Source organism: Carcharhinus amblyrhynchos, chromosome 9 (assembly GCF_965287045.1).
Source record: "Carcharhinus amblyrhynchos chromosome 9, sCarAmb.v2.hapA, whole genome shotgun sequence".
NCBI classification, from domain to species: domain Eukaryota; kingdom Metazoa; phylum Chordata; class Chondrichthyes; order Carcharhiniformes; family Carcharhinidae; genus Carcharhinus; species Carcharhinus amblyrhynchos.
Window position 1 is genome coordinate 21,781,810 of NC_137332.1, and position 20,129 is coordinate 21,801,938.

The 20,129-nt window shown below is 44.5% G+C and overlaps 1 protein-coding gene across 1 annotated transcript in view; it reads right to left on the reverse strand.

Moving 5' to 3' along the window:
- Positions 1 to 281: 281 nt before the first annotated feature.
- The window catches only part of LOC145347643 (AP-1 complex subunit mu-1-like), a 62,858-nt gene continuing 43,010 nt past the window's right edge, over positions 282 to 20,129 (reverse strand). Inside the window, 6 exon segments of the mRNA XM_080195300.1 lie at positions 282 to 4,609; positions 6,160 to 6,235; positions 7,606 to 7,731; positions 8,663 to 8,821; positions 14,220 to 14,291; positions 16,942 to 17,084. Coding sequence (XP_080051426.1) covers positions 4,584 to 4,609; positions 6,160 to 6,235; positions 7,606 to 7,731; positions 8,663 to 8,821; positions 14,220 to 14,291; positions 16,942 to 17,084 — 602 coding nt within the window. The 3' untranslated portion in view covers positions 282 to 4,583.

Below are 20,129 nucleotides of genomic sequence, written 5' to 3' on the forward strand. Positions count from 1 at the left end.
CCTTCATATTTTGATAGTTGTCTTAACGTTTATTTATTAGTGTCACAGGTAGGCTTACATTAACACTGCAATGAAGTTACTGTGAAATTCCCTAGTTGCCACACTCTGGCGCCTGTTTGGGTACGCTGAGGGGAGAATTTAGCATGATCAATGCACCTAACAAGCACATCTTTTGGATTGTGGGATGAAACCGGAGCATCTGGAGAAACTCATGCAGACACGTGAAGAATGTGCAGCTTATGTACAGACAGTGACTCAAGCCAGGAATCGAGCTCTGGTGCTGTTTATTTATAAGTTTATTTATTTATTAGTCACGAGTAAGGCTTACATTAATACTTCAATGAAGTTACTGTGAGATTCCCGTAGTCGCCATACTCCCTGTGCCTCTGAGGCAGCAATGCTAACCATTGTGCCACGTCGCCCCGATGGAGATTTAAGAAAAATAAAACCTTTTTTTAGTCTTTCTGCTTTTATCTCTCTTAATCATATCTTTCTTTCCCACTCTTTATTTTGCTTTTTGTACCTAGTTTGATACTGAATTAAATATTTGCAGCAACATTTCCTGTTTCAGACGCTGCACTGCTTATTAACAGTTTAATCTGGTTGCCTGAGGAGATGCAGTTACATACCTTGTTAATATAGTTTCCAGATCCCATGTAGAGAGCATTGCCCCAAACTGGCTTTCCAATTTGCAGCAAATTCCAGTGCGAAATCCCATAGGCAGCCTGCTGGCAAGTGTAGGTGTAGTGAAAGATTGATGCTATTCATTCGCAGCTGAATGCAGAATGCAGCCTGTAGCTTTAATTTTCCCCTAGTGCCTACATACCTAGAAACAATAAAACAACAGAACACTCCCTAGCTTTACGCTAGGGAGTGGTGAAGCAAGAACTGGAGGAATGAATAGATTAAATAACAAAATAATCGAGGGTTACTGGCAGAGGAATTCAGCTTCCACCCAAAGTGGGGTCTTGTGGGCAGGGCCGCCACCCGATGACGTGGGCAAGACCAACAACCCAAATTTGGCTTTGTGCCTCTCTGGAAATGCTACTCCCAATGGTTGCTGGCAGCTTGCCCACTGGGACTGCGGTATAATGGGGCAGTGGTTAAGCCATTTAAAGGGAGACTTTTAAACCTGAGGTGTATTTTGCCCGTACTGTGTGTTTGAAAGTGGAGAATACAGTGAGTTTGAGGATGGCAAAGACCTCAAGATCTTTAGACAGCCTTGTGGAGGTTCATGTGAGAGTGGTCAGGAGAAGGAGTGGGACCAGATTCCATGGGAGAAGGCGCCAAAGCAGGTAATTTGGTACCTGTGGGTTGAGGTGGTTGAGGCCAGTGAGTGCAAGGAGCATAACAGCCAGAAGCTGGCTGGAGCGTAGGAAAGTAAAATTCAATCGCCTGACCACAGCTACTAAGATTCCCATTCGCACCTCTCTTACACGCTGCTGAGACCTAAACTGACCTGTTATCTCCTGAGCCTCCTCTTCCCTGCACTCTATCATCTATTTCAATTACAACAGCATGCCTCACTCAAACTCCCTCTGCTCACTCTGCGCATTATCCTCACAATTATACCCCTCGCTTCCTAAACTTGTGGATTCTTCCACAAAACCTGGCCTCGCATGTACATCGTTTTGCAGCCAACCCTGTACTAAGATGCTCCATTTCTCCAGGCAGGACAGGCTGCCACGTAATAAAACTATGGTCAGCAGCAAGCCTGTGATTTAATGTGTGATCAGAAGGAGCACTGCTCCACCTCCCAGATCCACAATCAGATAAATACAGTCTAACAAACTTCCCTTTATTTATTTTTTATTCACTTGCGGACATGGGCGAAGCTGGCTGGTCAGCATTAATTACCCATCCCTAGCTGCCTTTATGCTGAGTGTCTCGCTTAGTCATTTCAGGGGGAAGAGTCAACTAGCTCGCTCTGGCCCTGGGGTCACATGTAGGCCAGACTAGGTAAGGATGGCAGACTTCCCTCCCTAAAGGATATTAGTGAACCAGATGGGTTTTTGCGACAATGGTTTCATGATCATCAGTAGATTCTTAATTCCAGATGTTTAAAAATTGAATTCAAATTCCACCATCTGCCATGGTGGGATTCAAACCTGGGTCCCCAGGATTCTAGCTGAGTTTCTGGATTAATAGTCTAGCAATAATACCAGTAGGCCATTGCCTCCCCAGCTGGCTACAGCCTTATCTTTTTAGGGCTACAGGTTAGGTCTTAAGATGAGTTGGTTTTCCTGATCACAGGCAGCCTGGTACCCAGTTATGGAGCCTTCAAGTTCAGTGGAAGCTCAATCTGCTGCTCTTGGGAATCTGGGTTGCGACATTTCCAAGTAAAGGAAGCATGGTCAGGGACTCCCAACTTACAAAATTACTCCTAATTTAAGTTTATTTATTCGTGTCACAAGTAAGCTTACATTAACACTGCAATGTTACTGTGAAAATCTCCTAGCTGCCACACTCTAGCACCTGTTCAGGTACACTGAGGGAGAATTTAGCATGGCCAATGCATCTAACCAGCACGTCTTTCAATTTGAGTTTTCCGAGGAGGTTACCAGGAAAGTGGATGAAGGGAAGTCAGTGGATGTTGTCTACATGGACTTCAGTAAGGTCTTTGATAAGGTCCCGCATGGGAGGTTAGTTAAGAAGGTTCAGTCGCTAGGTAGACATGGAGAGGTAGTAAACTGGATTAGACACTGGCTCAATGGAAGAAGCCAGCGAGTGGTAGTGGAGGATTGCTTCTCTGTTTGGAGGCCTGTGACTAGTGGTGTGCATTGGATCAGCAAATTTGCTGATGATACCAAGATTGGAGGTGTAGTGGACAGTGAGGATGGTTTTTAAAGCTTGCAGAGGGATTTGGACCAGCTAGAAAAATGGGCTGAAAAATGGCAGATGGAGTTAATGCAGACAAATGTGAGGTATAGCACTTTGGAAGGACAAACCGAGGTAGAGCATACAAGGTAAATGGTAGGACACTGAAGAGCATAGTAGGACAGAGGGAACTGAGAATACAGATACATATTTCCCTAAAAGTTGCGTCACAGGTAGATAGGGTCGTTAAAGAGTGCTTTTGGTACATTGGCCTTTATAAATCAAAGTATTGAGTATAAGAGTTGGAATGTTATGGTGATGTTGTATAAGACATTGCTGAGGCCGAATTTAGAGTATTGTGGGCAGTTTTGGTCACCTAATTACAGGAAGGGTATTAATAAGGCTGAAAGAGTGCAGAGAAGGTTTACAAGGATGTTGCCAGGACTTGAAAAACTGAGTTACAGAGAGAGGTTAAATAGGTAAGGACTTTATTCCCTGGAGCATAGAAGAATGAGGAGAGATTTGATAGAGGTGTATAAAATTATGAAGGGTATAGATAGAGTGAACGCAAGCAGGCTTTTTCCACTGAGGCTAGGGGAGGAAAAAAAACTAGAGGACATGGGTTAAGGGTGAAGGGGGAAAAGTTTAAAAGGGAATATTGGGGGGGAGCGGTTCTTCACACAGAGAGTGGTGGGAGTTTGGAATGAGCTGCCGGATCCCGTGGTAAATGCGGGCTCACTTTTAACATTTAAGAAAAACTTGGACAGGTACATGGATGAGGGGGGTGGAGAGGGATATGGTCTAGGTGCACGTCAGTGGGACTAGGCAGAAAAATGGTTCGGCACAGCCAAGAAGGGCCAAAAGGCCTGTTTCTGTGCTGTAGTGTTCTATGGTTCTATGGTTTTGTGGGAGGAAACTGGAGTATCCAGAGGAAACCCAGAGAGAATGTGAAGGCTCTGCCCACAAGATAGTGGATGCTTCCTGTTCACTGAGATAGTGGAGTACAAAAATCCAATGGTCAATATCATGGATCTCAAGCAGGCAATAAGAAAATCTAGCCTACTTCTTTCACTGTGTTTTCTTTTTGTCTATTGTTTATGACCTTTTTTCCAATTACTTTTGCTCGGTCAATGAGAGAATACAGAGCTCATGGAAGTGAACCTTCACTTCTGATTCCAGAGGTGCATCCCAACATAAAGGCCAAGGAAGCACAGGGACAATTTGGGATCTGGTTGTGAGAAGGGGTGGGGGGGGGGTGGAAACGCAAAGAGTGAAGGACTAATAAAGTTGCATGCAGGCAAAGGGAGCAGAATCTCTTCATGGCTCCAAATGGAGATGCTCATGTCAAAGACAGCAAACCTTCCTCCGGTTCAGTGCATAATAAAGGTTGAAGTAGCGTTGCTTTAATGGTCTCCTGAGTCCGTAGCTTCTGAAGTTACACTGTGAGACAGAAAATCCAGCAGGGTGCAGTAATTAACCTGCCCAGCAGCATCCATCCAACTGTTTCCAGGTAACAGTGAAGGAACAATAATGAAATATTAACCTAACATATATCCCAGAAGCAGTAAGGAGATGGTACATCAGTGACAAGTCACATTTTCCTATCTTGTTTGGTAGGAACTGTTTTGTTTTGACTTTTTGCTCTGTAGTATCCATGATCTCGAAGCTTTGTGGAGTCAGAGTTAAGATTCCTTTTTTTTCCAAAATGTAACCTTGTTCACAAACTGTTCTTTCAAATTCTGGAGTTTCAGAGGCTAGCAGAGCCCTTATTGATTTGTGCGCAGTTGATAATCTAGAATACAAACCAGAGACACACAGCAATCAAAGGAAGGGCTAACTATTGATTGCAAGTAGCACACTCTAACACTTAAAGAAACCTCCCCTCTCCCAAATAACGACTTTCGGATCAAGACTGAAAATTGCACCAAAATTTTGAGTTCAGATCACCTGCTGTGCCAGATATTAAAGCCATTCTTCCTGACCTTCCTGTTTGCACCATGGGTGACAGCAAACAGTGGGATTTGTTGCGGAATTGAACACATATAATCGCTCTCTTGTAATTTGATGACCTTTGTTTACTCAACAGGTTGCCTGGATACCAGAGCTGTAAGAACACTGCTGGATTGATTACATCAGACAGAACATGGTGCAGATCCGCATTTCAGGTGCACACTATTGTTCAGCTACTTTGCTTATGGTTATACCCAACGGGTTTGCAAGGATAACCCCCAGAGTGGCGACAAAAATGTGCCACTTTCCTAAAATGATTGCAAAATGATGACACATTCATAGAATCCTACAGTGCAGAAGAAGTCCATTTGGCCCATTGAGGCTGCACTGACCACAATCCCACCTAGGCCCTATCCCCATAGATTTATTGGTCCCCCTGACTCTGAGGGGCAATTCAACACGGCCAATCCAACTAACCCACACATCTCTGGACTGTGGGAGGAAACCGGAGCACCCGGAAGAAACCCATGCAGACACGTGGGAGAACATGCAAACTCCACACAGACAGTGACCCGAAGCCAGAATCGAACCCGGGATCCTGGTGCTATGAGGTAGCAGTGCTAACCACCGTGTCACCGTGCCGCCCATTCTATTAAACCTGTCCCATATATCTGGCTTTCTAAAATGTTTCAAAGGTACAATGGGTGGGATTTTCCAGCCGTACTTACACCAAGGCTGGAAAACCCCACCTGAGGTCAATGGACTGTTGGATGGTTCACCCCTGCCTGCTACGATTTCTGTGGCAGGCGGGCTGGGAAAATTCCGCCCATGGCTTAGCTGCATTTTAGGAAAGGCAGGAATAGCACATGATAAGGTTACCAACCTCCAGGATGGTTCTGGAGCCGTTAGGAATCTGCTGAATTAAGAAGGGCATCAAGCAAATGTTGCGATTTAGTTTGAACACCGCTTTTTATATTTATTTATTAGTGTCACAAGTAAGGCTTACATTAACACTGCAATAAAGTTACTGTGAAAATCTCCGCGTCACCACAGTCCAGCACCTGTTCGGGTACACTGAGGGAGAATTTAGCATGGCCAATGCACCTAACCAGCACGTCTTTCGGACTTTGGGAGGAAATTGCAGTACCCAGAGGAAACCCACGCAGACACGTGAGAGCGTGCAGACTTTGCACAGATAGTGATCCATAGGGAAACGAACCAGGTCCCTGGCGCTATGAGGCAACCGTGCTAATCACTGTGCCACCCTGCTGCCCTATTTATAAAAGCATTGGAGACGTAGATAAATATTGGAGCTAAAATAAAAGCAAAATTGTATAGAATTATAAAGAAACTAAATAATAATAGCTTTTTTTTTGACATCCAATTGCTTACCTCCACTCTGAGTGATGTAACGAACCCAGGGGAGAGCTTGATAACCACTCTTCTCAATGATCTTCAGGTAACGCACCTGGTTTAAAACAAACCTGAGTATTACACACTCTTTATAATGAATTTTGTAAAGCCTCTTTGGGTCTGGCCTATTCTCAGTGTTGTTTTGTTTTCAATGCATGTTTCTGCTGGAGCGTTGTGAATGCAGCTAAACAAATGTGCCTGAACTGGAATAGGAAAAAATGAATTTCAGCAGTGGCAGAGAGTAACCGGTGCTGCTTGTTGCTGGGTATCACGTTTACACACAATCATCGAATCTCTACAGGGCAGAAGGAGGATTAACCGCACTAATCACACACCTTGGGGCAACAAGGGACAATTTAACATGGTCAATCCACCTAAGCCTCCACATCACTGGACTGTGGGAGGAAACCAGTGCCTCTCCCCAACCTCTTCCTGCCTGACGTCCGAGCTGGGGAATCTCTTGGGCAGTCCTCCTGCTGCTTGCCAGCCTCAAAATTGGCAGGAAAATAATTAACCACTTGAGGGCCTCAACTGGGGCAAATTGTAGACAGATCAGAGGCAGAAAGGAGGGTGGCGGGAAGGCCACATCAGGCACAGCTATCTGCTTAACCTGCCAGCCAGGGACTGGAATATTCTCCCCATGGTGTTTTCTGAAGGTAGATTACAACCTTACGCTGTAGAATTGGGAGTAAGAATACAATCATGGTGTGAAATTGTTATCATAGAATCAACAATGACTAGTTTGGTCCATCTGACCAACCTCAAAGCTCACAATCTGTGTGTCCCTCAATTGATTATTGCCATTGAGTGTCTGTCTTGCTTTCTATTAATGTTTTTGATGATTGAACCACGAGTCCCTCTGGTGTCCAGCAGGTTGCAATGGGGAACTCACAGACAGCAGGTCAATACACTGACTGGCCTTGACATTCACATAGAGATAGGGAAGGAGTGAGAAGTGTGATAGGAACCTGGGAAATCTCTAGGACACAGAGGCCCTGACATGTTTGATGGTGGCATCCCCTAATCATTTTCTTCATTGCATTTCACCTTCTTTCAACTAGGTGAATTTGCTTCATTCCAAAGGGGAATGAGGAGAAACATTTTTTTTTACTCAGAGGGTGGTGATGATCTGGAAATGTGCTGCCTAGGAGGGTGGCAGAAGCGGGTTGCCTCACATCCTTTAAAAAGTACTTGGATGAGCACTTGGCACATCATAGCATTCAGGGCTATGAGCCAAGTGCTGGCAGATGGGATTAGGTGGGAATTCAGGTGTTTCTAATGTGTCGGTGTGGACTCGATGGGCCGAAGGGCCTCTTCTGCGCTGTATGATTCTATGATTCAATCCCAATCCCAATTTATCTTTGAAAAGAACAGCGGGAAACAAATAATTAAAGATAAGGTTTCAGATTTCCTAATAAAACTGACCTGAATTCCAGAGACAGTGAAATATGGAATTTCAAACTTGACGGTAATGGGTGGCTTCCCCTCCTGCTCCTCACTCTCAACACTTGGGAGGCCAAAGTGAGCTCGCATCAAGTACTCCTTACCACCCTGAAAATAACAGAAACAGGAGTGGTCACCAGCAGGAAAGAGAGCCTCACAATAGAGTGCTAGAAGTGCTGCAATTATTCAAACTATGTTAATCTTATTACTTTCGCTATTTTACTTTATTTGGGATAAAGGAGCCCTCTGAACAGTTATCTCAAAGCCTCAGTGAACTACAGACTTCAATAAAATCTAAAGCGTAGATCTTTCCATGAGAGAGTTTAACTGACCCACTTTTCCCTAGCTTACAATAAGGGGCAGAATTTAATACCAACTAATCCTTTCTCGTTGCACAATACCCAGTCCAAGATGGCCTGTTCCCTTTTTGGTTCTTTAACGTATTGCTCCAGAAAACCATCCCGCACAGACTCCAAAAACTCCCCCTCTATTGTACTGTCAGCTCAGCAGGGCTTGACTCTCCGCAGGCTAAAGTTACGCTTGTGTTAGGTCGCTTGATCAGGCACTGAGGAAGAGAGAACTCTGACCCCTCCCACCTCCTTCTCTATCCTCCGCACCGCCCCCCACCCGCCCCACTCCCCCCTCCACCATGACCCGCCTTCCCCCCTTCCCAGAGTCTGGCAAGCATCTCTGCCTGGCCTTGTGTGTTGCGCCCTCTGCATGGCAAGGCCCTCTATCATCACTAGACTAGTACCAGCCATGGCAGGAAGAGAGCTGTATATTAACTGCCCACTTACGGGCCGTCCACATGGCCATCCTGCCACAGGCATAATCGGAGTGGCGGCAGAAAGGTGATGAGTTCCCATCCCCCCACCCATCTGATTACAGTCTCTTTGCCACAAAATTCGCCATGGCAGAGGGCATTAAATCCACCCGAGTGGGCAAGCCAATTATATCTCACTACTTTATGTCAGCACCAGACTGAGCTCTGATCTGCTGCACCCTGACATTAATATTGTGATCTTTCCGCATTACTCACAGGGAAAGACTTGATTGACCAGAGGACAACGTTCTTTTCTGGCAGCCATTTTGCGCTGCCTGTACTGGTCTTGAACTTTGGTGAATCGGCATCGCTGGGAACTGGGACAAAAATCTCCACGTTGTTTGCTGTGGAACGGTGTTTGAATTGACTCTTAGCCTGAATTTGAGTAGGTAGAAAACTTATGAAATTAAAGTATCAAGGAAACAAGCTGATTAATATATGAACATAAGCAATAAAAAGATAAATGATTAACACACACACACACACACACACACACACAGAGTTTATGTTGCCTTAAAATTTAGTTGCTGTCGCCCAGCCCATTTCCTCGTTTAGATTGTTTTTTTTTGTGTGGCTGCATTATTTCTCATAGAACAAGATCTGCATCATATTTTCGAGGTTGCTACATGCCATGCATCCATGCACCTTAGTGGGAACATTGCTCAAAACTCAGGGAACATGTTGTTCTGCCAAGATACTATGGGGCATTATGTTACAGTGCATGTCATTCCCTATTGTCTCCTTCCTCTACCCTCAATCCCCACTAAAGGCAACAGACGCCAAGGTAATTTAAAAAAAAACATACTATAGAATCATAGCAGAAAGAGACCATTTGGCCCATCTTGCCTGCACTGACAACAATCCCACCCAAACTCTATACCTGTAGCACTAGTTATTTACCCTGCTCATCTCCTTGACATTATGGGACAATTTAGCATGGCCAACGAACCTAACCCACATATCATTGGAGTGTGGGAGGAAACTGGAGCACTCGGAGGACAAGGGAGAACGTGCAAACTCCGTACAGTCACCTGTGGATGGAATTGAACCTGGGTCCCTGGCACTGTGAGGCAGCAATGCAAACCATCGTGCCATCATGCCACTCCTAAGACTGGATTGAAATACAGCTGGTGATCAGGAACACAGTTAATTACAATTTTCCTGTCAGATATGCTACATTCCAATTGTTACTAAGCCTAATATGATAGCCAACTGGTTCAGTCACTCACTGCCAGATTTGATTGGATCACACACTGGGCGTGACTTCCACTTGTCATATGCACTATTCTAAAATAAAAAGGGGGCGATCTTACCAAATAAACCCTAAGTACCAAATGAATGTCAACACGGGAAAGAATCATGCCCATTTTTTCAGCAAGCTTTCAGACACGATCTTATGCCACATAGCGCAAAAGAGGCAAAGTGTGATTCATGCCAGTAGGGGGAGTGGATGGAGTCTATTCTTGCCGGAAAGGGGGCTGCTCAAAGCTAGGCAGCTCTATTGTGCATGCGCAGATCTCAGTGTTCTTTGTAACAGAACAGGGAGATTTGTCAGCTCCTCCTCCTTCCCCCACCTCCCCAAATATCACCCCAATACATCCTCCACCATGATTCTTTACTCTGTCTCAAGCCGCCTTTTTAAACCTTTCTTCTTAAACCTGTCTCCTCCACCATCCTCACCTCCAATAACAAAGGGGCTCATAGATTTCTCTCTCACAAAAATTGAGAATTTCCGGTCAGCTGCCTCTGCCATTTTACTTCCTTTCCTTAGTTCATGGGCTAACTTTGAATTTGCATCTTTCTCTAGTTTCTCTCCTCATGTCCTCTCTTTGCTCATACTGTTCATGAAAGCCAACTCCAGCTGTCTTGCCGCTATTCCCACTACACTGCTGACTGCGCACTTCCCTTCCATGATGGACAATATTGTAAACAATTTTCCGTCTTCAAGTGTTGCCTCCCCTGTCCTTGAAATCTGCTGTTGTCAAACCTCTCCTCAAAAATAAGTTTTGACCCACTGCCCTCGCAAACGACTATCTCTTCTCCAACCTCCTTTTTCTTTCCAAAGTTCTTGAACACACATTGTCACTTCCCAAAGTCGCGGCCAACTTTCCCGGAATTGAATTCCTCCTATCAGGTTTCCATCCCTGCCACAGTAAGGAAACAGTTTTTTATCAATGTCACAGATGAGATCCTACCTGACCTTGACAAAAGTAAACTTTCCCACATCCTATTCGAACTGGCCTTTGATACAGTTGGCTGCACCATCATCCTGCATATCTATGTCCAGCTGAGTGGGACTGCTCCCACCTGATTCCAAACTTACCCATCTAACCATAGTTAGTGAATCCGCTGCATTGACTTATCTCTCCATTCCCTCACCAGTTTTAAGAACAAGTAATAAAGAAGAAAGAAAAATACAGCACAGGAACAGGCCCTTTGGCCCTCCAAGCCTGTGCTGATCATGATACCCTAACTAAACTGAAAAAACCTTCTGCCCACTATTCCCTCCCCATTCATGTATCCATCCATATGCCTCTTAAATGTGCCTGCTTCCACCACTTCTTCTGGCAGCGCGTTCCAGGCACCCACCAGCAACTGTATGAAAAACTTTCACCCCCTCCCCTTGAACCTATGCCCTCTTGTAATTGACACTTCCACCCTGAGAAAAACCTCTGTCTACCCACCCTGTATATTCCTCTCATCATTTTGTAGACCTGTCAGGTCTCCCCTCAACCTTCATCTTTCCAGTGAAAACAATCCTAGTTTATTCAACCTCTCCCACGGCCAACACCCTCGAGACCAGGCAACATCCTGGTGACCAAAAGAGAAAATGCTGGAAAATCTCAGCAAGTCTGGCAGCATCTGTAAGGAGAGAAAGGATCTGATGTTTTGAGTCCAGATGACCCTTTGACAAAGAGTCGTCTGGACTTGAATTATCAGCTCTTTTCTCTCCTTACAGATGCTGCTAGACCTGCTGAGATTTTCCAGCATCTTCTCTTTTAGTTTCAGATTCCAGCATCAGCATTAATTTACTTTTAGCTAACATTCTTTGCACTCTCTCCAAAACTTCTACGTCCTTCTGGTCGTGTGGTGACCAGAACTGCATGCGATACTCCAAATGTGGCCTACCCAAGGTTTTATATAGCTACAATATGATTTCCCAACTCTTGTACTCAATGCCCCAGCTGAAGAACTCAAGCGTGCTATATGCCTTCATCATCACCTTGGCCACCTGCATTGGCACTTCTAGGGAACTGTGGAGCTGGTGTCCCACAAGGATCTCTCCTTGGCTCCCTCCTGTTTCCCATTTACTCGCTGCTCTTCAGTGACATCATCCAAAAACACGGCCTCATTTTCCACACGTACACGGAAGACACTCACTCTGCCTCACCACCAATTCCATTTGTTCAGCCCTTCCAGTGTCTCTCATTGTCGGGTTGCTTGTCTGGTATCCACTACTAGATTAGAAACTTCCTCCGAGTAAACATTGGGAAAACCATAGAGCGGGACATTCCGGCACAGTCTGCATCATTTTCTCAGGAGTTGTGAATGGTAGTGAGCATTGTGCAACCGTCAGTGAACACCCCCGCTTCTGACCTTATGGTGTAAGTCATTCTGCAGCACTGATAAGTTGTGCCTTGATCAGTTGTTTTAAATTTGAAAAATGATGTTAAATTAACTGCCTTAGGGCAGCTCCTTAATTCTTTTCAATGGCGCTACTTTTCTTCAAAGATGCAATCAAACAGTTGCATGAAAAGAGAAGTGAAGACTGGCAGCCAACAAAAAGGGGATCCCAAAGTATTGAATAGGCATACAAATAGTAAAAAATGATAAAAGGAGTCTTTTATCTCGGATGGTGATGGCTAACGCGAGGGGACATAGCTTTAAATCGAGGGGTGATAATTATGGGACGGATGTCAGAGGTAGGTTCTTTACTCAGAGGGTAGTAAGGGCGTGGAATGACTGCCTGCAGCAGTTGTGGACTCGCCAACTTTAAGGGCGTTCAAATGGTCATTGGATAGACATATGGATAACATTGGAATAGGTTAGGTTAGAGGGTCGTTAGATTGGTTCCACTGGTCGGTGCAACATCAGGGGCCGAAGGGCTGTAATGTTCTATGTTCTATGAGTAGGGCCGATTAGGGACCTAAAAGGGAATTTGTACATGGTGACTGGGGGTCTGGCTGAGGTATTAAATGAATGTCCGTCTTTACCAAGGAAGTAGATGCCACCCTGTTCACAATGACAGGAGAGGAAACTCTGTCCCTGGAGGGGCTCAAAATTGATAAGGAGGAAGTGTTGAATAGACTGTCAGTACCGAAAGTTGACAAGGGATCAGCACTGGATGAGGTGCATCCAAAAATATTAAAGGAAGTGAGAATGGAAATGGCAGGAGCACTGGCCATAATCTTTCAGTCTTCTCTAGAGTCAGAGGAGTTTTACTAGGAGCTGGCGTACTTGGTTACCACCTTTGTCCCCTCCGACATGGTGTGCTCTGCCAGTTCCCTGGCATCAGCAGGTGCATGGCGGGTCTGGATCTCCTGGGATCTGATGGTGCTGTGCTTGTTGTAAAGGGTCAGGTGGGAAACCTCACCCACAAGGCACTCAAGAATATCTAACTCAAATGAGTTCATGATGCTCATGGCATTGGAGGAGATGCTGGTGCCAGGGTGAACCTGTTTCATCACTTTGTAGATGTAGATGGAGTGAGTAACCCTCCCTCCTGGATCTTTTCCTCTTCTTGCCGCCCTTCGTAGGCAGCTTATTTTTGCGCTTTCTTGGCACCCTTCTTGGAAACCTGTGTTCTCGTCTCATCAACTATTGGCACAGTTAACTTCAGAGGACTAAAGAATTGCGAATTTGCACCCACGTTCAAAAAAGGTTGTAAAAATAGGCCCAGAACAGTCAGTTTAACATCAGTGTGGGCAAGGTTCTAGAAATTATTATTCAGGATAAAATTAGTAGTCACATGTGGGTTGATTAGGAAGAGCCTTTTTAAAAGGAGAAATTGTGATGGCTTATGGAATAAAAGGGACAGTAGCAATGCAGATATGAAATTGGCTGAATAATAGGAAGCAGAGAGTACTGGTCAATGGGTATTTTTTGGGCTGGAGGAAATTTTAGAATGGTGTTCCCCAGGGTTTGGTACTGGGACCCTTGCTTTTCCTAATAATTATTAATGATCAAGATCTTGATGCACAGGAGACAATTTCAAAGTTTGCGGATGACACAGTACTTTAGAAGTAAAGTGTGAAGAAAGATGGTAAAAGGAGTAGGGCCAATTAGGGCCCTAAAGGGAATTTATACATGGTGGCTGCGGGTCTGGCTGAGGTATTATATGAATATCCGTTTTTACCAAGGAAGTAGATGCCACGCTGGACATGATGATAGGAGAGGAAACTCTGTCCCCAGAGAGGTTCAAAATTGATAAGGAGGAAGTATTGAATAGACAGTCAGTACTGAAAGTTGACAAAAGAATTTCAAAAGGACACAGACAAGTTGGTGGAGTGGGCAGATAGGTGGCAGAGTTTAGTGCGGAGAAGTGTGAGGTGATGCATTTTGGTAGAAAGAACATGGGAGAGATAACACAAAATAGAGTGAAGGTAAATAGAGGTTAGGTAACTAGGAAAACAAAGTTAGTCTCCATGATAGAGGGGCCTACATGTTCAGGGTCAGCAGAATCCCGGGAGTTGGAAGGCAGAAGCACTCATAAGCAGGCTTTGGGAAATCTGGATTAAAATATTTCGATGGCAGTCGCAGTTATCAGTCTCACCTTTACCATAATTTCCACTCGACTGTGTGAATATTTCTCAATCACCGACTCAATCCAAATCAAGGGCTTTACCTGAGAAATAATGTCTTGTATCAGTTAGTGTGCATGTGATAAGTTACAGCAACAGAAATGAGCCAATGGATCACTGGCTTTTAATGATACCGTTAACAAAGAAATGGAATGAACCTCAGCATATTTTGACCATCTTTATAGAGTTAATTTCTCGTACAAGCATCTCATATAGAGTTTCAAAGAAATAGCTGGTTAGTACTAACTCCAGAACAGTGTGTGCTTCTATATATATAGAATCTCACCTATATGTATATGTTTGTTAGGCAACATTAGTTATTTAATGCTAAGTAAGATTTAAGACAACAGCCAAATAGGATCCACTCTTTCTCACAAGGGCAAAAGAGGATGTTAATCTGTCATTTCTAATTATTAATTTGTAACTTCTCTGAATTACTATATGAAGTCCAAATTTCCTTCATACTACTTAGCAAAACATTATTTTCCTCTCTCTTCAGGTATCCCATCCTAAGAGGGTGTCGGCAGCAATGAACCTCTTTTTAATCTTGCTCTGGAGACCTGGATTATCATAGCATCTGAACGATGCAAAAGGAGGCCATTCAGCCCATTGAGTCTGCACCGACAACAATGCCACTCTATGCTGGTAACGTCACATATTTATGCTACCAATCCCCCCAAAACCAGGGTCAATTCAGTATGGCCAATCAAACTAACTCACACATTTTTGGACTGTGGGAGGAAACCGGAGCACTGAAAGAAAGCCACGAAAACACGGAAAGTGCAAACTCACGTAGACAGTGCCCCAAGCCGGGAATCGAGCCACTGTGCCACCGTGTCATCTTCATTGGTGGTACATTCATCCAGTGTGCAAGGATTTTTAGAAAGATCATTCTATGTCGACCTTGAACTCTTTACTCTTGATCTTTCCCCATCAGACTTTCTAAATTTTAATTTATTCATGTCTAAGGAATTCCAACTTTTATTTAATCATGAACCACTGAGTCCTAGGGTCTTTTAATAGACTTTTAGATAAGTACATGGAATTTAGTAAGATAGAGGGTCATAGGTAAGCCTAACAATCTCTAAGGTAGGGACATGTTTGGCACAACTCTAAGTTTTTCTATGTTCTATGTTTCTATGTTTAGGTGCACCCATAGTGCTGTTAGGAAGGGAGTTCCAAGATTTTGACCCAATGATAGTGAAGAGGTGCAATAGATTTCCAAGTCAGGATTTTATTTTGAGAGGAACCTCCAGGTGGTCGTGCTCCCAGGTATCTGCTGCTCTTGTCCTTCTAGATGGTAATGGTTGTGGGTTTGGAACGTGCTGCCCAAGGAGCCATAGTGAGTTCCTGCAGTGCATCTTGTATACGGTACACTCTGCTGCCACTAATTGTTCGTTAAGGAGCGAGTGAACGTTTGTGCAAGGAGTGCTAATCAAGCAGGCCGCTTTGTCCTGGATGGTAACCAAAAGAGGAAATGCTAGAAAATCTCAGCAGGCCTGGCCGTATCTGTAAGGAGAGAGAAGAGCTGATGTTTCGCGTCCAGTTGACCCTTTCGTGAGATTTTCCAGCATTTTCTCTTTTAGTTTCAGATTCCAGCATCCACAATAATTTGCTTTTGTCCTGGATGGTGTCAGGCTTCTTGAGTGTTGTTGGAACTGCACTTATCCAGGCAAGTGGAAAGTATTCCATTACACCCCTGACTTGTGTCTTGCAGATAATGGACTGGCTTAAAGGAGTCAGGAGGCGAGTTACTCACCACAGCATTCCTAGCATTGTGACCTGCTTTTGTAGCCATAGTATTTATATGGCTAGTCCAAGTCAATGGTGAGCCCCTGAATGCTGACAGTTGCGGACTCAGTAATGATAATGCCACTGAATGTGAAGGGGCGATGGTTAGATTCTGTTTTGTTGGAGATGGTCATTCCCTGGCACTTGCATGGCGTGAATATTACTCGTCATTTGTTGGCCCAAGCCTAGACATTGTGCAAGTCTTGCTGCATTTGGACACGACTAGCTCAGTATCTGAGGGGTTAAGAATGGTGCTGAACATTCTCTTCCTGACCTTGGTCAGCAGAGCTCTTTTGGTCTCAAGACTGTACCAGCAGCACTTCAGTGGCAGTATGACTTACCGAAGATATCTTCCCAAAGATAGAGTGCGTAGGTTTAACGTGGGAGGGGAAAGATACAAAAGGTCCAGAGGGACAATTTTTCCACACAGAGGGTGATGAGTGTCTGGAATAAACTGCCAGAGGCAGGTACAATTTTGTCTTTTAAAAAGCATTTAGACAGTTACATGGGTAAGATGGGTAGAGAGGGATATGGGCCAAATATGGGCAATTGGGACCAGCTTAGTGGTTAAAAACTGGGCAGCATAGACAAGTTGGGCCAAAGGGCCTGTTTCTGTGCTGTAAACCTCTATGGCTTTCTGACTTTATTTGCATCAAAAACTATAACTCTGTAGCCTTGATTCTTCTCTGCTCTACACGTGTGATTTTGTTTTAAAACGCCTCAGCAAACTCTTGTCAAAATATTGTAACTAAAACTGGTTCTACAACATGTTAAAAATTGAATTGCCGCGCACGAGGTACCAATGAGTCATGGGAATGAGTCTATATTTATCTGTGCTACATGTGAACAAGTCACAGGTACGAGTTTACACTTACCAGCTCAGCTCGTGAACACAAAACATACCTGAGTGTACAGGCGGTAAGACATGAGTTCAAACTCTCCGTCTGGAGGGATGAAGGAAATAGTTCTATCGTTTTCAAAACGAGACAGGCGCACACACTGGTGAAACTTGACATCCTCTAGTTCCACAGATTTAGTCTTGTCCCCTTGTATGAAACAAAACAGACAGACAGTTAAAAGTGTCGCTGACGTGAAGGTAAAATGATTTTGAGGGTTACAAACTCCAAAGGTGAGCGTGAGAGGGAGGGTTATTAATAGTCTAAGGGAGGCAATGAAGGATGTTCAGTGATCTGTCAAAACTTCCCTCTCCCAGTTTTTCCCGATCCCGCTAAAAGCAGCAACACGGATCCAACAGACCAAAATTTCTCTCATAGAATCGCTACAGTGCAGAAGGAGGACATTCGGCCCATCGAGTCTGCACTGACCACAATCCCACAACTCCATGCATTTACCCTAGCTGGTCCCCCTGACACTAAGGTTCAATTTAGCATGGGCCCGTGCACTAATCTCACACATCTTTGAACAGTGGGAGGAAATCGGAGCACCCAGAGGAAACCCACGCGGACACAGGGAGAATGTACAAACTCCACATAGACAGTGACCCAGGCTAGGAATCGAACCTGGGTCCCTGGCGCTGTGAGGCTGTAGTGCTAACCACTGTGCCACTGTGCCTCCCAAAATCTTGTTGTGTAGCCTTTGATCCACATCCAATATTGGGCTAAGAGGTGTTGGTTTTTGGCATGCATACCAGCGTCACTGACGGTATTTCAAAAATAAACCTGCTGAATTCCTGAAGCCAATTCTTATTATTGAGTTGCTAGGCCTGCTTAGAGAATTACTTGGCATAGTTTACTATGGGATTGCTGCAGATTTGTGATGGTGGTATCAGAGCTATTGATAAATTTAAGCTGATAGCTAAAGCAAATAAGCAGTGGGATGTCAGTACTGTACACCGCAGCACACCCAATACACGGTGAGACAAAAGCAAAGGATTGCGGATACTGGAGCTGTGAAAAACAGAAAAACAAAATGGGGTAGCATGATGGTTAGCACTACCGACGCACAGAGCCAGGGACTCAGGTTCGAAACCAGTCAATGTGGAGTTTGCAAGTTCTCCCCATGTCTGCATGGATTTCCATCGGGTGCTCCGGTTTCCTCCCATATTCCAAAGATGTTACAGGTTAGGTGGATTGGCCATACTAAATTGCACCTTAGTATCCCAAGATGTGTAGGTTCAGGGGATTAGTGGGGTTACGGGACAGGATGGGGGTGATGGGTTTCGGTCAGATGCTCTGTGGGAGAGTGACCCAATGGGCTGAATGGTCTCGTTCTGCACTGTAGAGATTCTATGAAACTCAACAGGTCTGGCAGCATCTATGGGCAGAGAAACAAATTTAACTTTTTTTTGCTATAGTGATCTGTGACTTAAACAAATTCAAAGACTAGCCTGATGCGATGCGAATGAGTGGCTGGGCTTCATCCTGAGAGATTACTGAAGGCAACCTCCAGGATTTCACACAGCAATACACAGAGATTTTTCACATCTGCTGCTTGCACATTATCACTATCTGGAACAGAGTCTACACAACAAAGCAAGGCCGTCTCAGTCACGAGGAGACAGACACAAGTATTTTCAGCTGAAATGTCACCAGTGTGGACAGAAGGAACTGAGATAAAAGACATAAAGGGTACCAAATCTCCAATCACCCCAGTTCAGAATCCCACCCATTGTAGTGTTTTGGTATTTTGCCATTTAGAACGGCAATAATTAAATCCCATTACTCATCTACCTACCTAACTTTAGTAACAGGAGGAGCGTTGGCCCAATGGTATTATCACTTTACTATTAATCCAGAAACTCAATTCATGTTCTGGGCACCTGGGTTTGAATCCCGCCACAGCAGATGGTGGAATTTGAATTTAATAAAAATAAAATCTGGAATTAAGAATCTATAGAAGGCCCAGCAACCATTGTTGATGGTCAGAAAAACCCATCTGGTTCACTAATATCCTTTAGGGAAGGAAATCTGCGGTCCTTACCTGGTCTGGCCTACATGTGACTCCAGAGCCACAGCAATGTGGTTGAATCTCAACCGCCCTTGGGCAACTAGGGATGGGTAATAAAAGCCAGCCAGCTGGCAACGCCCATGATTCACAAATGAATAAGAAAAGAAAAATTCTTGGACAAGTTGTTTCCAATATGTCCTTTGAAATTTTGCATTTTTCAAATTGTTGTCTGAAGTAAAAATCATCCAGCAAGTCTTTCTACCTGATCAATAGGAACCAACATGTAGTGCCTGTATTTATTAGGAGGTGAATCTAGTCACATTTACAAACAGGAAATATTACAAACAGCTTGACACATGGTCACACAATTGGCACAGTAGCAGAGTGGTTAGCACTGCTGCCTCACAGTACCAGGAACATGGGTTCAACTCTAGCCTTGGGTGACCGTCTATGTAGAGTTTGCTTTTTCTCCCCATGTCTGTGTGGATTTCCTCCCACTCTCCAAAGATGTGTGGGTTAGGTGGATTGACTATGCTAAATTGTCAGGGACGATTAGCAGGATAAAAAGTGGGGATACGGGAAAAGGGCCTGAGTGGGATTGCTGTCAGTGTAGGCTCAATGGGCCAAATGGCCTCTTTCTATACTGTAAGGATTCTATGAATCTATACTGTGCATGAATCAGAAGATGAACTTGGGCTTACAAAAGTGTCACTGCTGTGGAATGATCACTGGTGGTTCTTTCTGTTGCTTTTAGCAGCTTCAAACACTCTCTGGATAGGTGCGGCATTAAGGACAAGCTCCATCTACACAGAAACCAACACTAAACCTAAACCTGAGAACATCACTTCTGACTGCACAATGTACCATTTTCATTTCCCCTATGAGCCATCCTATTACCAGGGAGAGAGAGGAAGAGAAGAGTCTGGGCTGAATGATCTCCATTAGTCCAGAGTATCTTCAGACTTGAGTTGTAGTGATCAGATCACATCATCATATGTCCACAACGTCACCCAAACTCCATCAATGTTTTCACTTGCACGGACAGCACCATGGCACAGTGGTTAGCATTGCGGCCTCACAGCATGTGGGACCCAGGGTTCGATTCCTGGCTTGGGTCACTGTCTGTGTGGAGTTTGCACATTCTCCCCATATCTGCATGGATTTCCTTCGGGTGCTCCAGTTTC